General features: G+C 35.6%; 1 protein-coding gene across 5 annotated transcripts in view; it reads left to right on the top strand.

Annotated features, from left to right (window-relative positions):
• Nucleotides 1-394: 394 nt before the first annotated feature.
• OMA1 (OMA1 zinc metallopeptidase) overlaps nt 395-15,032 on the top strand; it is a 64,034-nt gene continuing 49,396 nt past the window's right edge. Inside the window, exons 1-4 of one of the 5 annotated variants that reach the window (XM_081306586.1) lie at nt 413-475; nt 1,021-1,176; nt 8,995-9,516; nt 13,354-13,582. In XM_081306586.1, coding sequence (XP_081162712.1) covers nt 9,014-9,516; nt 13,354-13,582 — 732 coding nt within the window. In that variant the 5' untranslated portion in view covers nt 413-475; nt 1,021-1,176; nt 8,995-9,013. Of the gene's footprint in view, nt 476-1,020; nt 1,177-8,359; nt 8,529-8,994; nt 9,517-12,697; nt 12,802-13,353; nt 13,583-15,032 lie in introns of those variants that run through there. The other 4 variants (XM_081306585.1, XM_081306588.1, XM_081306587.1 and 1 more) reach the window with 4 other exon arrangements.

Below are 15,032 nucleotides of genomic sequence, written 5' to 3' on the forward strand. Positions count from 1 at the left end.
CTTCATGTGAAAACAGAGTGCCCCCATACTCCAAAGATTGTGTAGCTTCAGAACCAAGAATCTTGAGTCTTTTGTAGCCCTCAAGTCTTTCTCCTTTGGCCAGTACTGCTTTAAATCTTCAGCAGGTACAGCCTTGCTCTAATCATTCTTTAAACAACCCAAATCAGCCAAAGCAAGTAACAAGATCTGAATAAGTTAACTCACTCCCGGGCAAACCACCCAGCCCAGGGCCACATTCCTCCTCCGACCACACGGGGGCACTATAGTGCCATAGTCCGCACAGGGGCAGAGGTTTCCCCCCAGGGAGGACGACTCTGGGCGGGAATATTGACTGCCCGGGGTGGGCGGAGAAAAGGTTCTGGCCGAGCCAAGGGCAGGAAGTGAGGAGGCGGGGCTTCCCGGAGGGTTTTGCGCTTGCGCAGAAGACAGGCCGGAGGAACCCAGGTTTTCGCCATAGCTAGGGTCTGTGCTCACGGTGATGCCTTTGCCCTCTTCTTTCGTGTTGGGCGGGACAGAGGGGACGGGGCGCCGAGTGGGAGCTGGGGTGGGCAGGGCAAGGAGAGACGCTGGGTAAGGAGGGGACCTGTGAGGTTGCAGCGGGGCTGGGTGGCGAGGCCTGGGGCGCGGGAGAGAGGGCAGGTCCGAGGGCACAGCCTGGTCCTCCCCCGACCGGGATGCCACGGAGCCAAGTTGCAAGTTGGCACAGCGGCGGTGTTTTCCGGGAAGATCCTCTCCTTCCCTCCCCCCACAGACTGTCCTTCTCATCAGCTGCCCTTAAGTGTCCCTTCCTAACACGGGATTGCGCGCCTCAGCCGAACCCCTTCACCTGTGCAAACCTCTTCTAGCTGCTTAAGGCATCTCAATGTCAGCCCCTCGCTTTTTTCTTCTTTCTGAGGGAGGAAAAAGTTTCCTGCCTATAGTCGACAGTGAAAACCAGAAAACTTGCGTAAATAGTTCTGGAGAGTTTTAATAGTTTCTTTCTGAACTTGTCTACGAAATATCACTTTTATTCTATTTAAGTGTCACCTATGTGTGTAAAATGGAGCAACAGTTTTACTGTGCCATGCAGTCCTCAGTTGGTCCAGGGACATGAAAATAACTCATTTGAAATTCAGGAGTTGATCAACTATAGTGACTCCGACCAAGGCCTTGGAACCCTAACTAAAAGGGTTTAAGGTTCGTATCAATCATTCTCTGACAGGGTGAAGGGGGTGCAGTGTTGTTTTTGGAAGCTTAAGAACCCAGACTGCTGCCTTACAATTTTTTTTTAACAGACTTCCGTTATGTGTGTACTTTGCTTGAATGATTATTTTAAAGTACATGTCCTATTTTTGCCAATCTGACAGCTGTTTCCATAGAAACTAGAGAAGAAATAGTCATTTTCAGCGAGAGTTGTTAAAACTGTCTTCCAGTCTTCAGCTGTGAGTGCCAGTGAGTGCTGTACTTGCTCATTCTGAGATGATACTTAAAGAATTAAGAATCTGAAATGTTCTTAGAGGCTCACAATTCAAATTGCTTAATTTTCTCACATCATTAATTTAGTAATCCTAGAAGTCTGCCTGCTATGTTTGTTGACCTGTCACAGTTCTTTGAAGAGGATGTGTCAGTTCCAATTCTTTCTTAGGTGCTGTATTGTCTAGTGATTGGCTCTTTGAAAATGTATAAATAGATTTCTTCCCCCATTCTTTACCCTATTTTAAGGATAAAGCAGGATTACAAAATATCAGGTACTGTTTCTATATAAATGACACTTGATTGTCAGTGATATAAATGGTAATGATTTAAATTATATATGGGTAGTATTTGGGGCTTTTGGCTCTGTTAGTAGAATGCTTAAAACTTTTTACACAAGTTATGAGAGATGAGCAGGAGTTTGCTTGTCATATGAGCAAAGCTAAGGAGTGTGAATAGATGCACATAGGCATAGAGATGAGAGCTTTCTTTTCTGATGGGTACAAGTAAAGCAGAGATTCTGAAATTTAGGGATGGGTGAAGAAAGTTTGGGAAAAGTGCCTGGAGATGTAGTGGGAGACAGCATTATGAAGATTATTGAGGTCTATAGAAAATGAATGGAAATAGAGTTGGTTGGTTTGGAGTTTATAAAAGTAATACATCCTGTAAAAATTTAAACTGCACAGAAATATGTAAGATGGAAATACTAAATCCCTATGACCACCATCCTGCTACTCAAAGTAGTCATTATAAATAGTAATCTTCCTTAAGATTTACTTATTTTTGCATACATTAACATATTTTAATATTACTATTTTTACAAATTGGGTAGGGATTTTTGTCTGTTTTGTTCTCTGTAATATCCTTACCACCCACAATTATGTCTGGCATGTAGTAGGAACTCATTAAATATTGAATAAATGAATAAATGAAATGAATAATATAATCAAGAGGTCAAAAACTGAATGAGATTTGTGAATATTTGGTAAAGGTGGTTAAAAAAATTATTTTGGTTGCCAGCATTTTACAATTGACAATTTTTAAGCCTGGATTTCTGCTGGTGGTTTTGAAACATTTGGGAACTTTAAGCTCAAATTCCACTATACTTGTATTTTAAGTTGGAGGTGAATCTGTGTTCATGTAAGTGTGGCTTTACTGATATTCACCCACCTGAATCCTACAAACATGCTGCCTAGTATGATAACCACTAGTCACACACAATATGGCCATTTAACTTTAATTAATTAAAATTAAGCTAGCTAAAAATTCTGTTCCTTAGATGTTCCAAGTGCTCAATAACAACATGTAGGGGTTATCATTGGACAGTATAGATGCAGAATATGTCCATCACTGTAGAAAATTCTGTTATAAAATACTGCTTTAGATATTTCAGTTTGCCTCTCCTGGTATACAGAGTTTTTGCAAGTAGCATTTATTGTAATTATTTCTTAAATTTGCACATTTCTTGGTCATGATGTGGATCTCCATCTTTTTAGTGATTGTCTAATATTTAGCACCATATGATTTTATGTGAATTATGGAACTAAATTCTGTTGTCTAATCTGCATTTTAGAAAAGTTGCCTTGACTGTAGTTTGGGGTATGTCCTGGAGTGGAAGAGATGGGGTGAAATGAGGCCAAATGATTAGAGACTATATAGTAATCAATGTTGTAGGATTGCAGAGCCCAGGAACTAGATTGATAGGAGGTGAATTCACAGGACTGATTTAATGTGGGCTTAGGTCTTTTGGATGTTACAGTTGCTGTAGAGATAATCCAGCATTTTCGGGAACTTTTGCAGTGCTGTAAATTGGGAGATTTGTAAAGTATAGAAGGCACATGAAGGTGGTTTGAATAAAGAACATATATAATACTAAAATGTTATCAATTTGTATATAAATGAATGTGTAACTGTTTCCTACCATGTAAATGTCTTTGAGATAATTTATTTGCAAGACACTCAATGAAGAGAAGGAATTATTTTAGGAATAAAGTAAAGGCTTATAAAGCTCAATTAAATGTAGAAAGTACTGTAGTAATCACTTAGGAACCCGGAAGTTCTTATTCATTTTCCTGTGTCTCTATCTCTTGCTGGCTTCATGGTCTATCACTTGTCTCCTTTTCACACATGTATTACATTGTCCTATCTGTATATCCTCCTGCAAAGTTTTTGGTTTTCAGCTCTTGCTTGTATATTGCTTTGCATTTCTATAGCACCAACTATAGCCCCCCTTTATTGAAGCCCATATATTCCTATGTTGAATACTGTCTTACATAAAACTTTTTCTATATCAGATATCCAGTCTTAGCTTGGTGACCAGTGGCAGGGTCATTAGGGACAAACATGACTCTTTAGGTACATCCCCTAAGTTGAGGTTGTGATTGGGCAAGTGTTTAAAGCTTATCTACCGTATTAAACCCTCAGATTTGAAGTAAAGGAAGGAAAATGGATTTGTGCTGTTTTTGCAGTTTGGTTTCTAGTAGAAGAACTTAAATACACTTTCCCATTTGAAACAATTCTTCAGAATTTTTGTCTCTTTACATCTACCCAGGTGGCATAAAGAATTATAGTTTTCTCGACTAGATTATAACCTCTGTTAGTGCAACGACTGTTTTTTTTTTATGCTGTTTCTATAACTCCTATGCCAGCTAGACAAACTAAATACATGAGGATGGTCCCATTAAATTATAACAGAACTGAAAATCTCCCATGGCCTCATGACATTGTATATCTTATAATATGTTCCTGGCACAATATGTTACTCACCTGCTTGTTGTGATACAGGTGTAAACAAACCTGCATTGTGGGTCATATAATAGTATAACACCTATAGTATGTACATTACATAATACTTGACAATAAACGACTGTGTTACAGGCTTCTGTATTTACTATACTTTTTATTTTACAGTACTCCCCTACTTATATTTTAAGAAGATTTGCTGTGAAACAGAATGCTATATTACTCTGGCAGCAGCCTCACACATTTTGTTTATCATGTCCCTCGATTGCCTTGAGAGGCCATGTTGAGTGTTTGACCTATACCATCTAGGTTTGTATAAGTACACTCTATGATGTTTGTACAGTGATGAAATCGCCTAACAATGCATTTCTCAGAATGTATCCTAGTCATTAAGCAATGCATGACTACTATTTTTGAAAATGATTTTCAGGGTTAAATTATTTTACCACTTGTCATATTGGTTCAAAAAATAAAAATCCTATAAAACATCTTGTTAAAATGTCAAACTATTATAGATCAGCCTGGACTCTACTAATTAAAAATTGGTAGTAACTCAGAAGGGGTTAACTTGGAGTTATTTTTCTTAGCATGAGCTTTATTCACTTTACACATTAATAGTATAAGCTCAGAGTATATAAACTACATACAAAATAAATTTGAATACTTTTCAAATGGTTTAGTATATAGATAATCTTACTTATTAAAACTAGCAGTTCTAAAGCATCTTTTAGATAATGTTGTATTATCCAAGGTTGAGTTAGTTTTATATCTCCCCAATTTTTATTATAAAGATTTTAAAACATTCAGAAAAATTGGGGGAAAAAACATTTAAAGAACTCATATAGGGCTGGGTTGTGGCTCAGTAGTAGAGTGCTTGCCTAGCATGTGCAAGGCCCTGGGTTCGATCCTCAGCACCACATAAAAATAAACAAATAAAATAAAGGTATTGTGTCCAACTATAACTAAAAAAAATAAATATTAAGAAAAAAGAACTCATATAACCATCACAGACACAGTAATTGTTAATATTTACACTATTGGCTGTATGTCCTGTATGTATGTGCATTTGCAGTACAATTTTTACAAAAGTAAGATTTGTACTTCAAGTATCTCTGGAATGAGATATTCACCTACATCACCACAATATCATTACCTAAGAAAATAAGTAATAATTATCTAAAATAACTTAAAAACAAATCCAAATTCAAATTCCTCCACTAGGTCTTTTAAAGCTGATGATTTTCTTCCAAACTGGATGCAATTTGTGCACATTGTATTTGGTTATTGTCTTTTTAGTATCTTTTAAATACTAAAAGATAGATAATTAATATGTAGTGATTTGTACATATGTAAACTGTACAGTGTAAGTTCTGACTTGTGGTTATCTGTAAAATCAACACTGTAATCAAGATGATGAACAAATTCATTACTGTTTGCAATGCCTTCCCCTGCCTCTTTTTACCTACCCATCCCCAGGCAATCATTGCTCAGATACTATAGATTGCTTTTCATTTTTTTTGCAGTGTATATTATAGATCTGGAATCGTAGAGTATTACGTATACTTTCCCGAAGGGGTACATATGGTTTCTATCACTTGCTAGTATATAAAAATACAATATTTTTATATATTATTTTTGTATTCTGGTACCTTACTGAACTTGTATCATTTTTTGTTTGGATTTTCGATGTAGATAATCATGTTATCCAGAAGTAAAGACTGTTTTTCTTCCTTATTTTTGGTCTGGATATCTACCTTCCCTTCCTCCTCCCTCCCTTCTTTCTTTCCCCCTTCTGTCTCTTTCTGACTAGGACCTCTAATGCAGTGTTGAGTAGAAGTGTTGAGAGCTGACATATGTGCCTTGTTCATGATCTTAGGGGGAAAATGTAGTTTTTTTTTTTAATCAATAAATGTACTATGTTTGCTTTCTGTATTGACTGTTTCCTCTTTTATGAGATTGAAGAAGTTTCCTTCTATTCCTAGTTTACTATGAGTTTTTTATTTTGAAATCTGTGATGGATGTTGAATTTTATGAAGTATTTTTTTCTGTGTCTATTGAGATGGTTATGTGGTGTTTCTTTCTCAGTCCATTAATAGGGTGAATTATTTTTTTTTATTGTTGGTTGTTCAAAACATTACATAGTTCGTGGCATATCATATTTCACATTTTGATTCAAGTGGGTTACGAACTCCCATTTTTACCCCGTATACAGATTGCAGAATCTCATCAGTTACACTTCCATTGATTTACATATTGCCATACTAGTGTCTGTTGTATTCTGCTGCCTTTCCTATCCTCTACTATCCCCCCTCCCCTCCCCTCCCCTCCCTTCTTCTCTCTCTACCCCCTCTACTGTAATTCATTTCTCCCCCTTGTATTATTTTTCAATAGGGTGAATTATTTTGATTGATTTATGAATGTGTAACCATTCTGGGATAAATCTTTCTTAATCATGAGGCCACTTTTTTTTTTTTTTTTTCGTACCCAGGATTGAACTCAGAGGCACTTGCCCATTGAGTCACATCCCAAGCCCAATTTTTGTATTTTATTTAGAGACAGGGTCTCACTGAGTTGCTTAGCACCTTGCCTTTGCTGAGGCTGGCTTTGAATTTGTGATCTTCCTGTTTCAGCCTCCTGAGGTACTGGGATTACGGGTGTGCGCCACCAAGCCTAGCACGAGGCCACCTTTTCATACAATGAGTTAGATTTTCTAAAAATTTTTTAAGAACTTTTGTATCTATGGGCTGGGGATATAGGTGGGTTGGTAGAGTGCTTGCCTCCCATGCACAAAGCCTTGGGTTCAATCCCCAGCACACCCTCCCCCTACCAGCCTTTCTCCCACAAAAGAACTTTTATATCTAGGTTCATGAGGGATATTACTTTATGGTCTGTCTTTAGTGTAGTTGTCTGGCTTTGGTATCAGGCTAATGGTGGTCTTAGGAATGTGTTGTAAATTATTCTTTCCTTTAAATTTACTGAAAGCATTTATATAGAATTAATATTAATTCTTTATAGAATTCCTCAGTGAAGCCATTTGGGCCTGAACTCTCTTTGTGGGAAGATTTTTAACTGGACATTCAATTAAAAAGGTAGAGCACTTCAGGTTATCTGTTTCTTCTTGAGTGAGCTTTGATTGTTTGTGTTTTTCAAGGAATTTATTCATTTCATCTAAGATGTCAAGTTTGACATTTTCTCTTTCATTGGTTTTAATAAATTATGATGTGCCTTGGAGTTGTTTCCTTTGGTTCATTAAACTTTGTAGAATTGTGGGTTTATGGTTTTTATCAAGTTTAGGAAATTTTTGGCCATTATTTCTTCAAGAACTTTTCATCTAACTCCCTTCCCCTGATTGGGAGGATTCTAGCTGTAAGCATGTTAGGCTGTGTGAAGTTATTCCATACTTCATTGATGCCCTATGCAGTTTTTTAAGTCTGTTTTGTCTCTTATATGTCTTCAGGTTCACAAGTCTTCGTTTCCACAATGTCTAATAAGGTGTTTAATCCTTTATGTCTTTCATCTTAGACATTATAGTTTTCTTCTTCAGAATTTAAATGTAGGCCCTTTAAAAATATATTCCATGTCTCTACAGAACATGCTTAAATTTTCCTTTAACTTCTTAAACATGTAAAATATAGTTATAACTCCATGAATATCGTTCTCTACTAATGCTGTCATTTGTATTATTTAGGAGTGACTTCATTTCGATTGATTGATATTTCTCCTAATTATAGATCACATTTCCTGCTTCTTGAGAACCTAGTAATTTTTAATTATAAATTATACCATGTTAAGTACTAGACTTTTTTTTTTTTTGATTCTTACATCTGTTCTTGAGGTTTTTGTTCTCTATTGGCATGTAGCTGTTTTATAGAAACAGTCTGATCTTTTAGGTGTGTCTTGTGTGTGTTAGGATCAGAATAGCTTTCAGTGTTGGACTAATTTTTCTGTATGACTGCCAAACTCTTCTGAGCACTCTACCCAGTTACCATGAATTGTAAGTTTTTCTGCTTCAGTGGAAACAGACACTGTGCCTGGTGCTGTTTAGCCTTGTATATATATATATTGTGCCCTTTATTCTTTTCAGGTAGTTCTTTGCAAACTTTAGTGGTTTTTGTTTTGTTTTACATATATGTGCCTACAGGACTCAGCTGAATGTGAGAGGGGGCTTCTCTGTAGATCTCCAGAACTCACTCTTTCTGCAGCTCTGTCTTTTCTTATTGTCTGCATTGTAAATTGGGCCTACTGGCACTCCCAGCTTCATCTCTTCAGTTTATGGCAACCATTGAACTTCACCTAGATTTCCCTGTCTGCATGGTCACCTGGAAACTCACCAGGTAGTATAGTAAGCTGGGTGAATAAAGGACTCATCTTGTTTGTTTCCCATCTTTCTCCTTTCATTGTCTAATGCTCAATGTGTTGAAATGCACAGTTATTATATAATCTTTTTTTTTTTTTAGGTGAGAGGGTAAATTTGGTCCCACTTTATTTTAATCCCAGTCAAAAGTCCTAGGATTTTATTTAAAAGAAAGACATTTGTATTTTAAAAAAATATATTTTAATAAAGTGAAAAAATGCAAGTTTTAAAAGTACATATTGTACAGTAATAGTGTTATACGTGTTCTTCTAGTTTGTATTGGTGAAAGGCATTACCATGGGGGTGATGAATAGAAGCCCAAGATAATTTAGGCTGAGATATGGCAAAAGAACTACCATCACACCTGTTTCATAAGTATTATGTTCTTGGTTTGGTGAATAAATTATTTTCCATAAATACTTATCTTTTATTTTTTTGTATTCCAGATAATTAAGCAAAAGAAAGATGAGCTTCATCTATGGACTGCAGTCTGCTACTAGAAACTGTTTTCTCTCCCAATTTAATTCACTGACCAACTGGAGAAAATGGAATTCACCAGCAGTAACTTTAGTGGGCTGTTGTCAAGTACAAAATCTCCAAATAATTAAGAAGTGTCAGGGTCTTAAATCATTCAGTCAGTGTGACCTGTCAACTTTTCTCCCTGGAAACTTTCATTTCTGTAGGACTTTCAGTAACAAAAGAATAGGATACATCTCAAGTGCCAAAAGTAAGGAAATTTGGATGGTTACTCACAAAGGTACTGCATGGAATGACTCTTTTCCAAGATGGGTGCTTACAAAAAAAGTTGCAGTTGATCCTGCTCTTGGAGCCTTGTGTCCACTGAGCTGTTCCTCTGTCAGAGTTGGCAGGAGCTTCCACACTTCTTCACGGGTTCAAACTGCTCCAGTTCCTCTCTTCTTGATCATTCTGAAACCAGTGCAGAAGCTACTTGCAATTATTGTGGGCAGGTAAAATAATTAACAAAGTAACTTTTGTACATTTTGGTGTTCACATTTGTATCAACTTCTATGAAGTTTAATATTGAAAAATGGTACTTTTAAAGAAACCTTGTTTAGTCTTCCCCATACCATATTTAGCTCAAAATTGAGTTTTTATACAGTAGGTCCTACCCAGTTTTGTTATGTGTGATTTAATGCTCTCAAAATAATTTGCTGCATATTAATTTATGGTATAGAAATACAATCTTGAAAGTTTTGTATTCATGAGGCCCCTTTTGTTTAAAAAATATTTTTAGTTGTAGATGGACACAATATTTTTTTTTAAATTTTGATATGTTATATATGACAACAGAATGCATTATAATTCATATTACACACATAAAGCACAATTTTTCATATCTCTGGTTATACACAAAGTAGAGTCACATTCTTTGTGTCTTTTTACATGTACTTAGGGTAATGATGACCATCGCATTCCATCATCTTTCCTATCCCTATATCCCCTCCCTCCCTCTTTCCCCTTTGCCCTATCTAGAGTTTATTTAATCTCCACCCACCCCCCACACATATTATGGATCAGTATCCTTAAATCAGAGAAATCATTCAGCATTTGTTTTTTTGGGATTGGCTAATTTCACTTAGCATTATATTCTCTAGCTTCATCCATTTACCTGCAAATGCCATGATTTTATTCTCTTTTAATGCTGAATAATATTCCATTGTGTATATATACCACGTTTTCTTTATCCGCTCATCTACTGAAGGGCATCTAGGTTGGTCTCACAGTTTAGCTATTGTTAATTGAGCTGCTATAAACATTGATGTGGCTGTGTCCCTGTAGTATGCTGTTTTTAAGTTCATTGAGTATGGACTGAGGAGTGGGATAGCTGGGTCAAATGGTGGTTCCATTCCCAGTTTCCCAAGGATTCTCCATACTGTTTTCTATATTGGCTGCACCAATTTGCAGTCCCACCAGCAATGTATGAGTGGACACAATATCTTTATTTATTTCTATGCTGAGGATTGAACCTAGTGCCTCACATGTGCGAGGCAGGTTCTACTACTGAGCTATAGTCCCAGCCCATTTTGTCATGTAAATTTTAAATAGGAAAAAGTGTACCTTTTAAAAAGACTATAAGAAGAATCAGAAGTATTGACCATAGCTCATGCTATAGTACTTAACATTGCTTTTTTATTTTGTAGAATTTGAGCCAGTGAATCATGAAACTGAAGAGCTTTTCTTTTTTTTTTTTTTAAAAAAAAGTTTTATTTTTTTAAATACATGACAGTAGAATGCATTATAATTCTTATTATACATGTAGAACAATTTTTCATATCTCTGTTTGTATATAAAGTATGTTCACACCAAATCATGTCTTCATACATGTACTTTGGATATTGATGTCCATCATATTCCTCCATCATTACTAACTCCCTGCCCCCTTTCTTCCCCTTTCACCCCTCTGCCCTATCTAGAGTTTGTCAATTCCTCCCATGATCCCTCTCCCTACCCAACTATGAGTCAGTCATCTTATATCAGAGAAAACATTCGCCCTTTGTTTTTTTGGGTTTGGATAACTTCACTTAGCATAATCTTCTCCAACTGCATCCATTTACCTCCAAATGCCATGATTTTATTCTCTTTTATTGCTGAGTTAATATTCCACTGTATATATGCCACATTTTTTAATACATTCATCTACTAAAGGGCATTTAGGATGGTTCTGTTCTTACATAAGAAAGGGCTCATACCTAGTCAAGTTAACTTTTGAACCATTAATATGTGTAATTGTTCTGATTCTAAAATATTTATCTTAGTAGTCCTTTATAAAAATTACCATTTTTGCTTCATATAAATAAATTCTTTTTGCAGTTCTGGGAATTGAACCCGGAGTGCTCAACCACTGATTTATATCCCAACCTCTTTTTATTTTTAGCTTGAGACAGTATCTTGCTAAGTTTCTCAGGTTGGCTTTGATTTTGCAATATTTCTGCTTGACCTCCCATGTACCTGGGATTACAAAAAGTGCTTAAATAGTGTATATTTTTTTAAACCCTGTTTTTTCTTATTTCATTGAAATTGAAGAAAGCTCATCTCCTCATAAAGCTTTCTTAAATTTGGTAACTACAATGTCCCTTCTAGTCTTCTTTCTTCCTTAACAACAACCCAATTTGCTTTTAATAAAAATAAAAAAGTTCTCTGTAGATTATTGTGTTCTTTATGATTTGGTGTTTGCACTCAGAAAATAAATAGTCATATTGGATCATAGATTAAGTAACAAACTCTTCCCAGTTTCTTGGGATAATAGCTTTCTAATTTCTCATGTGTTCTCATTCTTTTAAATTTTTTATTTTTAATGATTTTGTTTTTGTTACAACTATCAGTTACTTAAAATTGTCTTTTAAAATATGTTCCATATACATTTTAATTAAGTAATAATGTCATGTAAATTTTAAATAGAAAATAAGTGTACTTTGATTTGTGTTTGATTTACTTATTTGTAGTTTGATTTATGTCTCTTCGGTTAGACCCTTTGTCTAAGACATTTCATATATGTTATTGTGTTAGGCAGCTTTCCATTATGACAAAATACGTGAAATAATCAAAGGCTTATTTTGCTCATGATTTCATAGGTTTCAGGCAATTGTCTTTTGGCCTTGTTGCTTTCGTCTTGTGGAGGTACAATGCATCATGGCAGAAGCCTGGAGGCAAAAAGAGGGAACTAGGAAGGGGCTAGGGTCCCAATATTCCCTTCAAGGGCATGCACTTCATGCCTAACTTCTTCTCACTAGGCCCCTACCTCTCAAAAGTTCCACCATCTCACAGTCCCAGTGGAGCCATAGGCTGTAACAAACTTTTTAACACTTGGACCTTTGGGGGTAACTTGTAAAGCCATATTAGTAACTTAACAAAATTATGATAACTTTAAGATTTTAAAGTAAATTTTTGTTGAGAATGATGTATACATATTAAATTTTTATTTTGATTTTATTGGTGAACTTATAAAGAAAGCTTTTTATCCATTATTGAAAACATTACTTGTTGTCAAATGTTTATTGCCTGGTAGAAATTGGACCTTCTCAGATGTTATCTAGAAAATCTCCCATTTGCTTATTTATAGTGCTTCTGATCTTCTTTTTACCTCTCCTTTCTCCTGTTCTAGAGGGGGATAAAGGAGTTTCTGCTTCTGAACAATATTTATTTCCAAAATCAATGCTGAGGTAGTTTTCCTTATACCTTGCTGAAGCACTGGCCAGAACTCTGAGAAGCAGTGGGAAGAATAGTGGTTAAAGGTATAGATTTGTTGTACCGTAGTTCCTTGTATGTTTATTTGGGCAATTTATCCCTATTAAGTGGTTAAATGGTCAAACTCTGGAATGTCATTGCCTTCATTGCCTGGCTTTCCTTTTATTACTCTGTGAACTTGCACAAATTGCTTAATTTCTTTGTGTCTCAATTTTCTGTAACATGGTTGTTAGGAAGATTAAATGAGATGACATCTGTGTAATGATTAAAAAGAGTGCTTTTTGTGTGGCAGATAGTCAATAAATGTTAATTAGGTAGTTGTAGTAAAATAATCAAATAACTCCTCATTTACTGTTTGTCCTTAAAATAGCTGAAGAAAAAATTCAAATGAGTATTAGAATTTTTAGCTATATCTCTATATAGTTGATTACTCTTTGATCTTTTAGCTAACAATTTTATACATTAAAAATTCAACTATACTGAGAAAATGATCAGAGATTCAAGTGTTTAATGACATAAAATTCTAGCACATGCATTTGCATTTTGATGATATATGCTAGTACAGTTATCAGAACTTTGAACTTTTCTCTTTGCTCTAGGGGCATAAGGAAATGGTGGCAGGCACTTCCTCCTAACAAGAAGGAACTATTTAAAGAGAGTGTCAGGAGGAATAAATGGAAGTTATTCCTTGGTTTCACTGGCTTTGGACTGCTATTTGTAGTGTTTTATTTTACTCACTTGGAAGTGAGCCCAATCACAGGAAGAAGCAAGCTATTATTATTGGGGAAAGAGCATTTCAAACTTCTGTCAGAACTGGAATATGAAGCAGTAAGTAGTAAGAACTGTTTTTCATTAGATTGTTTACGATAATACTCAAAGCAGGAAAGTTTCATATATATGAAAGATGCACTGCTTTTTAGTTGTTGGAATGAAATAAATATCTTTTAGTTGTTGGAATGAAATTAACATTTTTTTTTTGCAAAAGTCCTGAGAACTTTCACATGTAGTATTCCCACTGTCTACATTGCTTTTTTTCCCCATTCACCCAATAACTCCTTCTCAGCATGTGTTACCTTTACTTTCTCAGGAAAGCCTGTCTTGATTATTCAGACTGGGATAGGCAGGGTGACTAGATCAGGCTCTAGGAGTTATCCTTCATTCACATTGAGCTATGAACCTGCTCATTTGTAGTTGTGGCTGGTGCTCGGTGATAGTGGGGTTAGGTCTCTTACTTTTGTCTTCTTTTATCTTATTGTATTTTTGTCTCAAAGAACATACAGGAGGGTAACTTCATTATTTATATAATTATTTACTTGTTAGTTTGTCTCCCTTATTGAACTAAGGTCCATGGGGCCAAGGACCTTGTCTGTTTTGTTTGGTGTTTTATCTTAAAGATTAGCATGTACATGAAGTGTGTTTAGTGTGAATTTATTGAGTGAACACATATGTAGTGAGATTTTTTAATTGAAAGTCAAGTAAAATAAATATTTTTTTTTCTAAACATTAGCTTTGGCAATTGTATTTCCTGATGCAAAAAAAAAGGGGGTGGGTGGGTGGGTGGGTGAGAATTCTAATTCTTAACTCCTTGAAAAGTATAATAACTCAGATAGTTAAACATTTTGTACCCTAGTGAGCTACTTGGGGATATCAATATTCTGTCTCTAATGCCTAGGGCATACCATGATATGTGCTTAGGTCATGTTGGCTGAATTGATGTCTTTTAACCTCACTTGACCAAACTTTGATATGGTTAGGTCTTTTTTTTTTTTTTTAAGAGAGAGAGAGAGAGAGAATTTTAATATTTATTTATTAGTTTTCGGCGGACACAACATCTTTGTATGTGGTGCTGAGGATCGAACCCGGGCCACATGCATGCCAGGCGAGCGTGCTACTGCTTGAGCCACATCCCCAGCCCAAAGGTCTTTTTTTTTTTTAATTGCAAATAAGCTGCTGAATTTATCAAAGAAAAGTTACCATTAAAATAAAAAATAATAATGACTTGTCTCTGTAAAAATTGTTCTTAAGACTAATCTCTTATGAGAGTATATACAGAGACGTGAGATATTTTTTAGAATTTAGCCTAGTAGGCGACAATTTTGAGGAAAGTATTCTGGAAAGATTGAGATGGGCTTTCTATTAGTGCATCTTGTACCATTCATATTGCTAAGAAATTTTTAAAAATTATATATATATGTGCTTCTACATGTGTATATACATATACATATAGCCATAGATACACTTGTCTTTTTTATTGTTTAATCTACAAATATAATACCTC

This window comes from Spermophilus citellus (assembly GCF_964194105.1).
Source record: "Spermophilus citellus genome assembly, chromosome: 9".
NCBI lineage: Eukaryota > Metazoa > Chordata > Mammalia > Rodentia > Sciuridae > Spermophilus > Spermophilus citellus.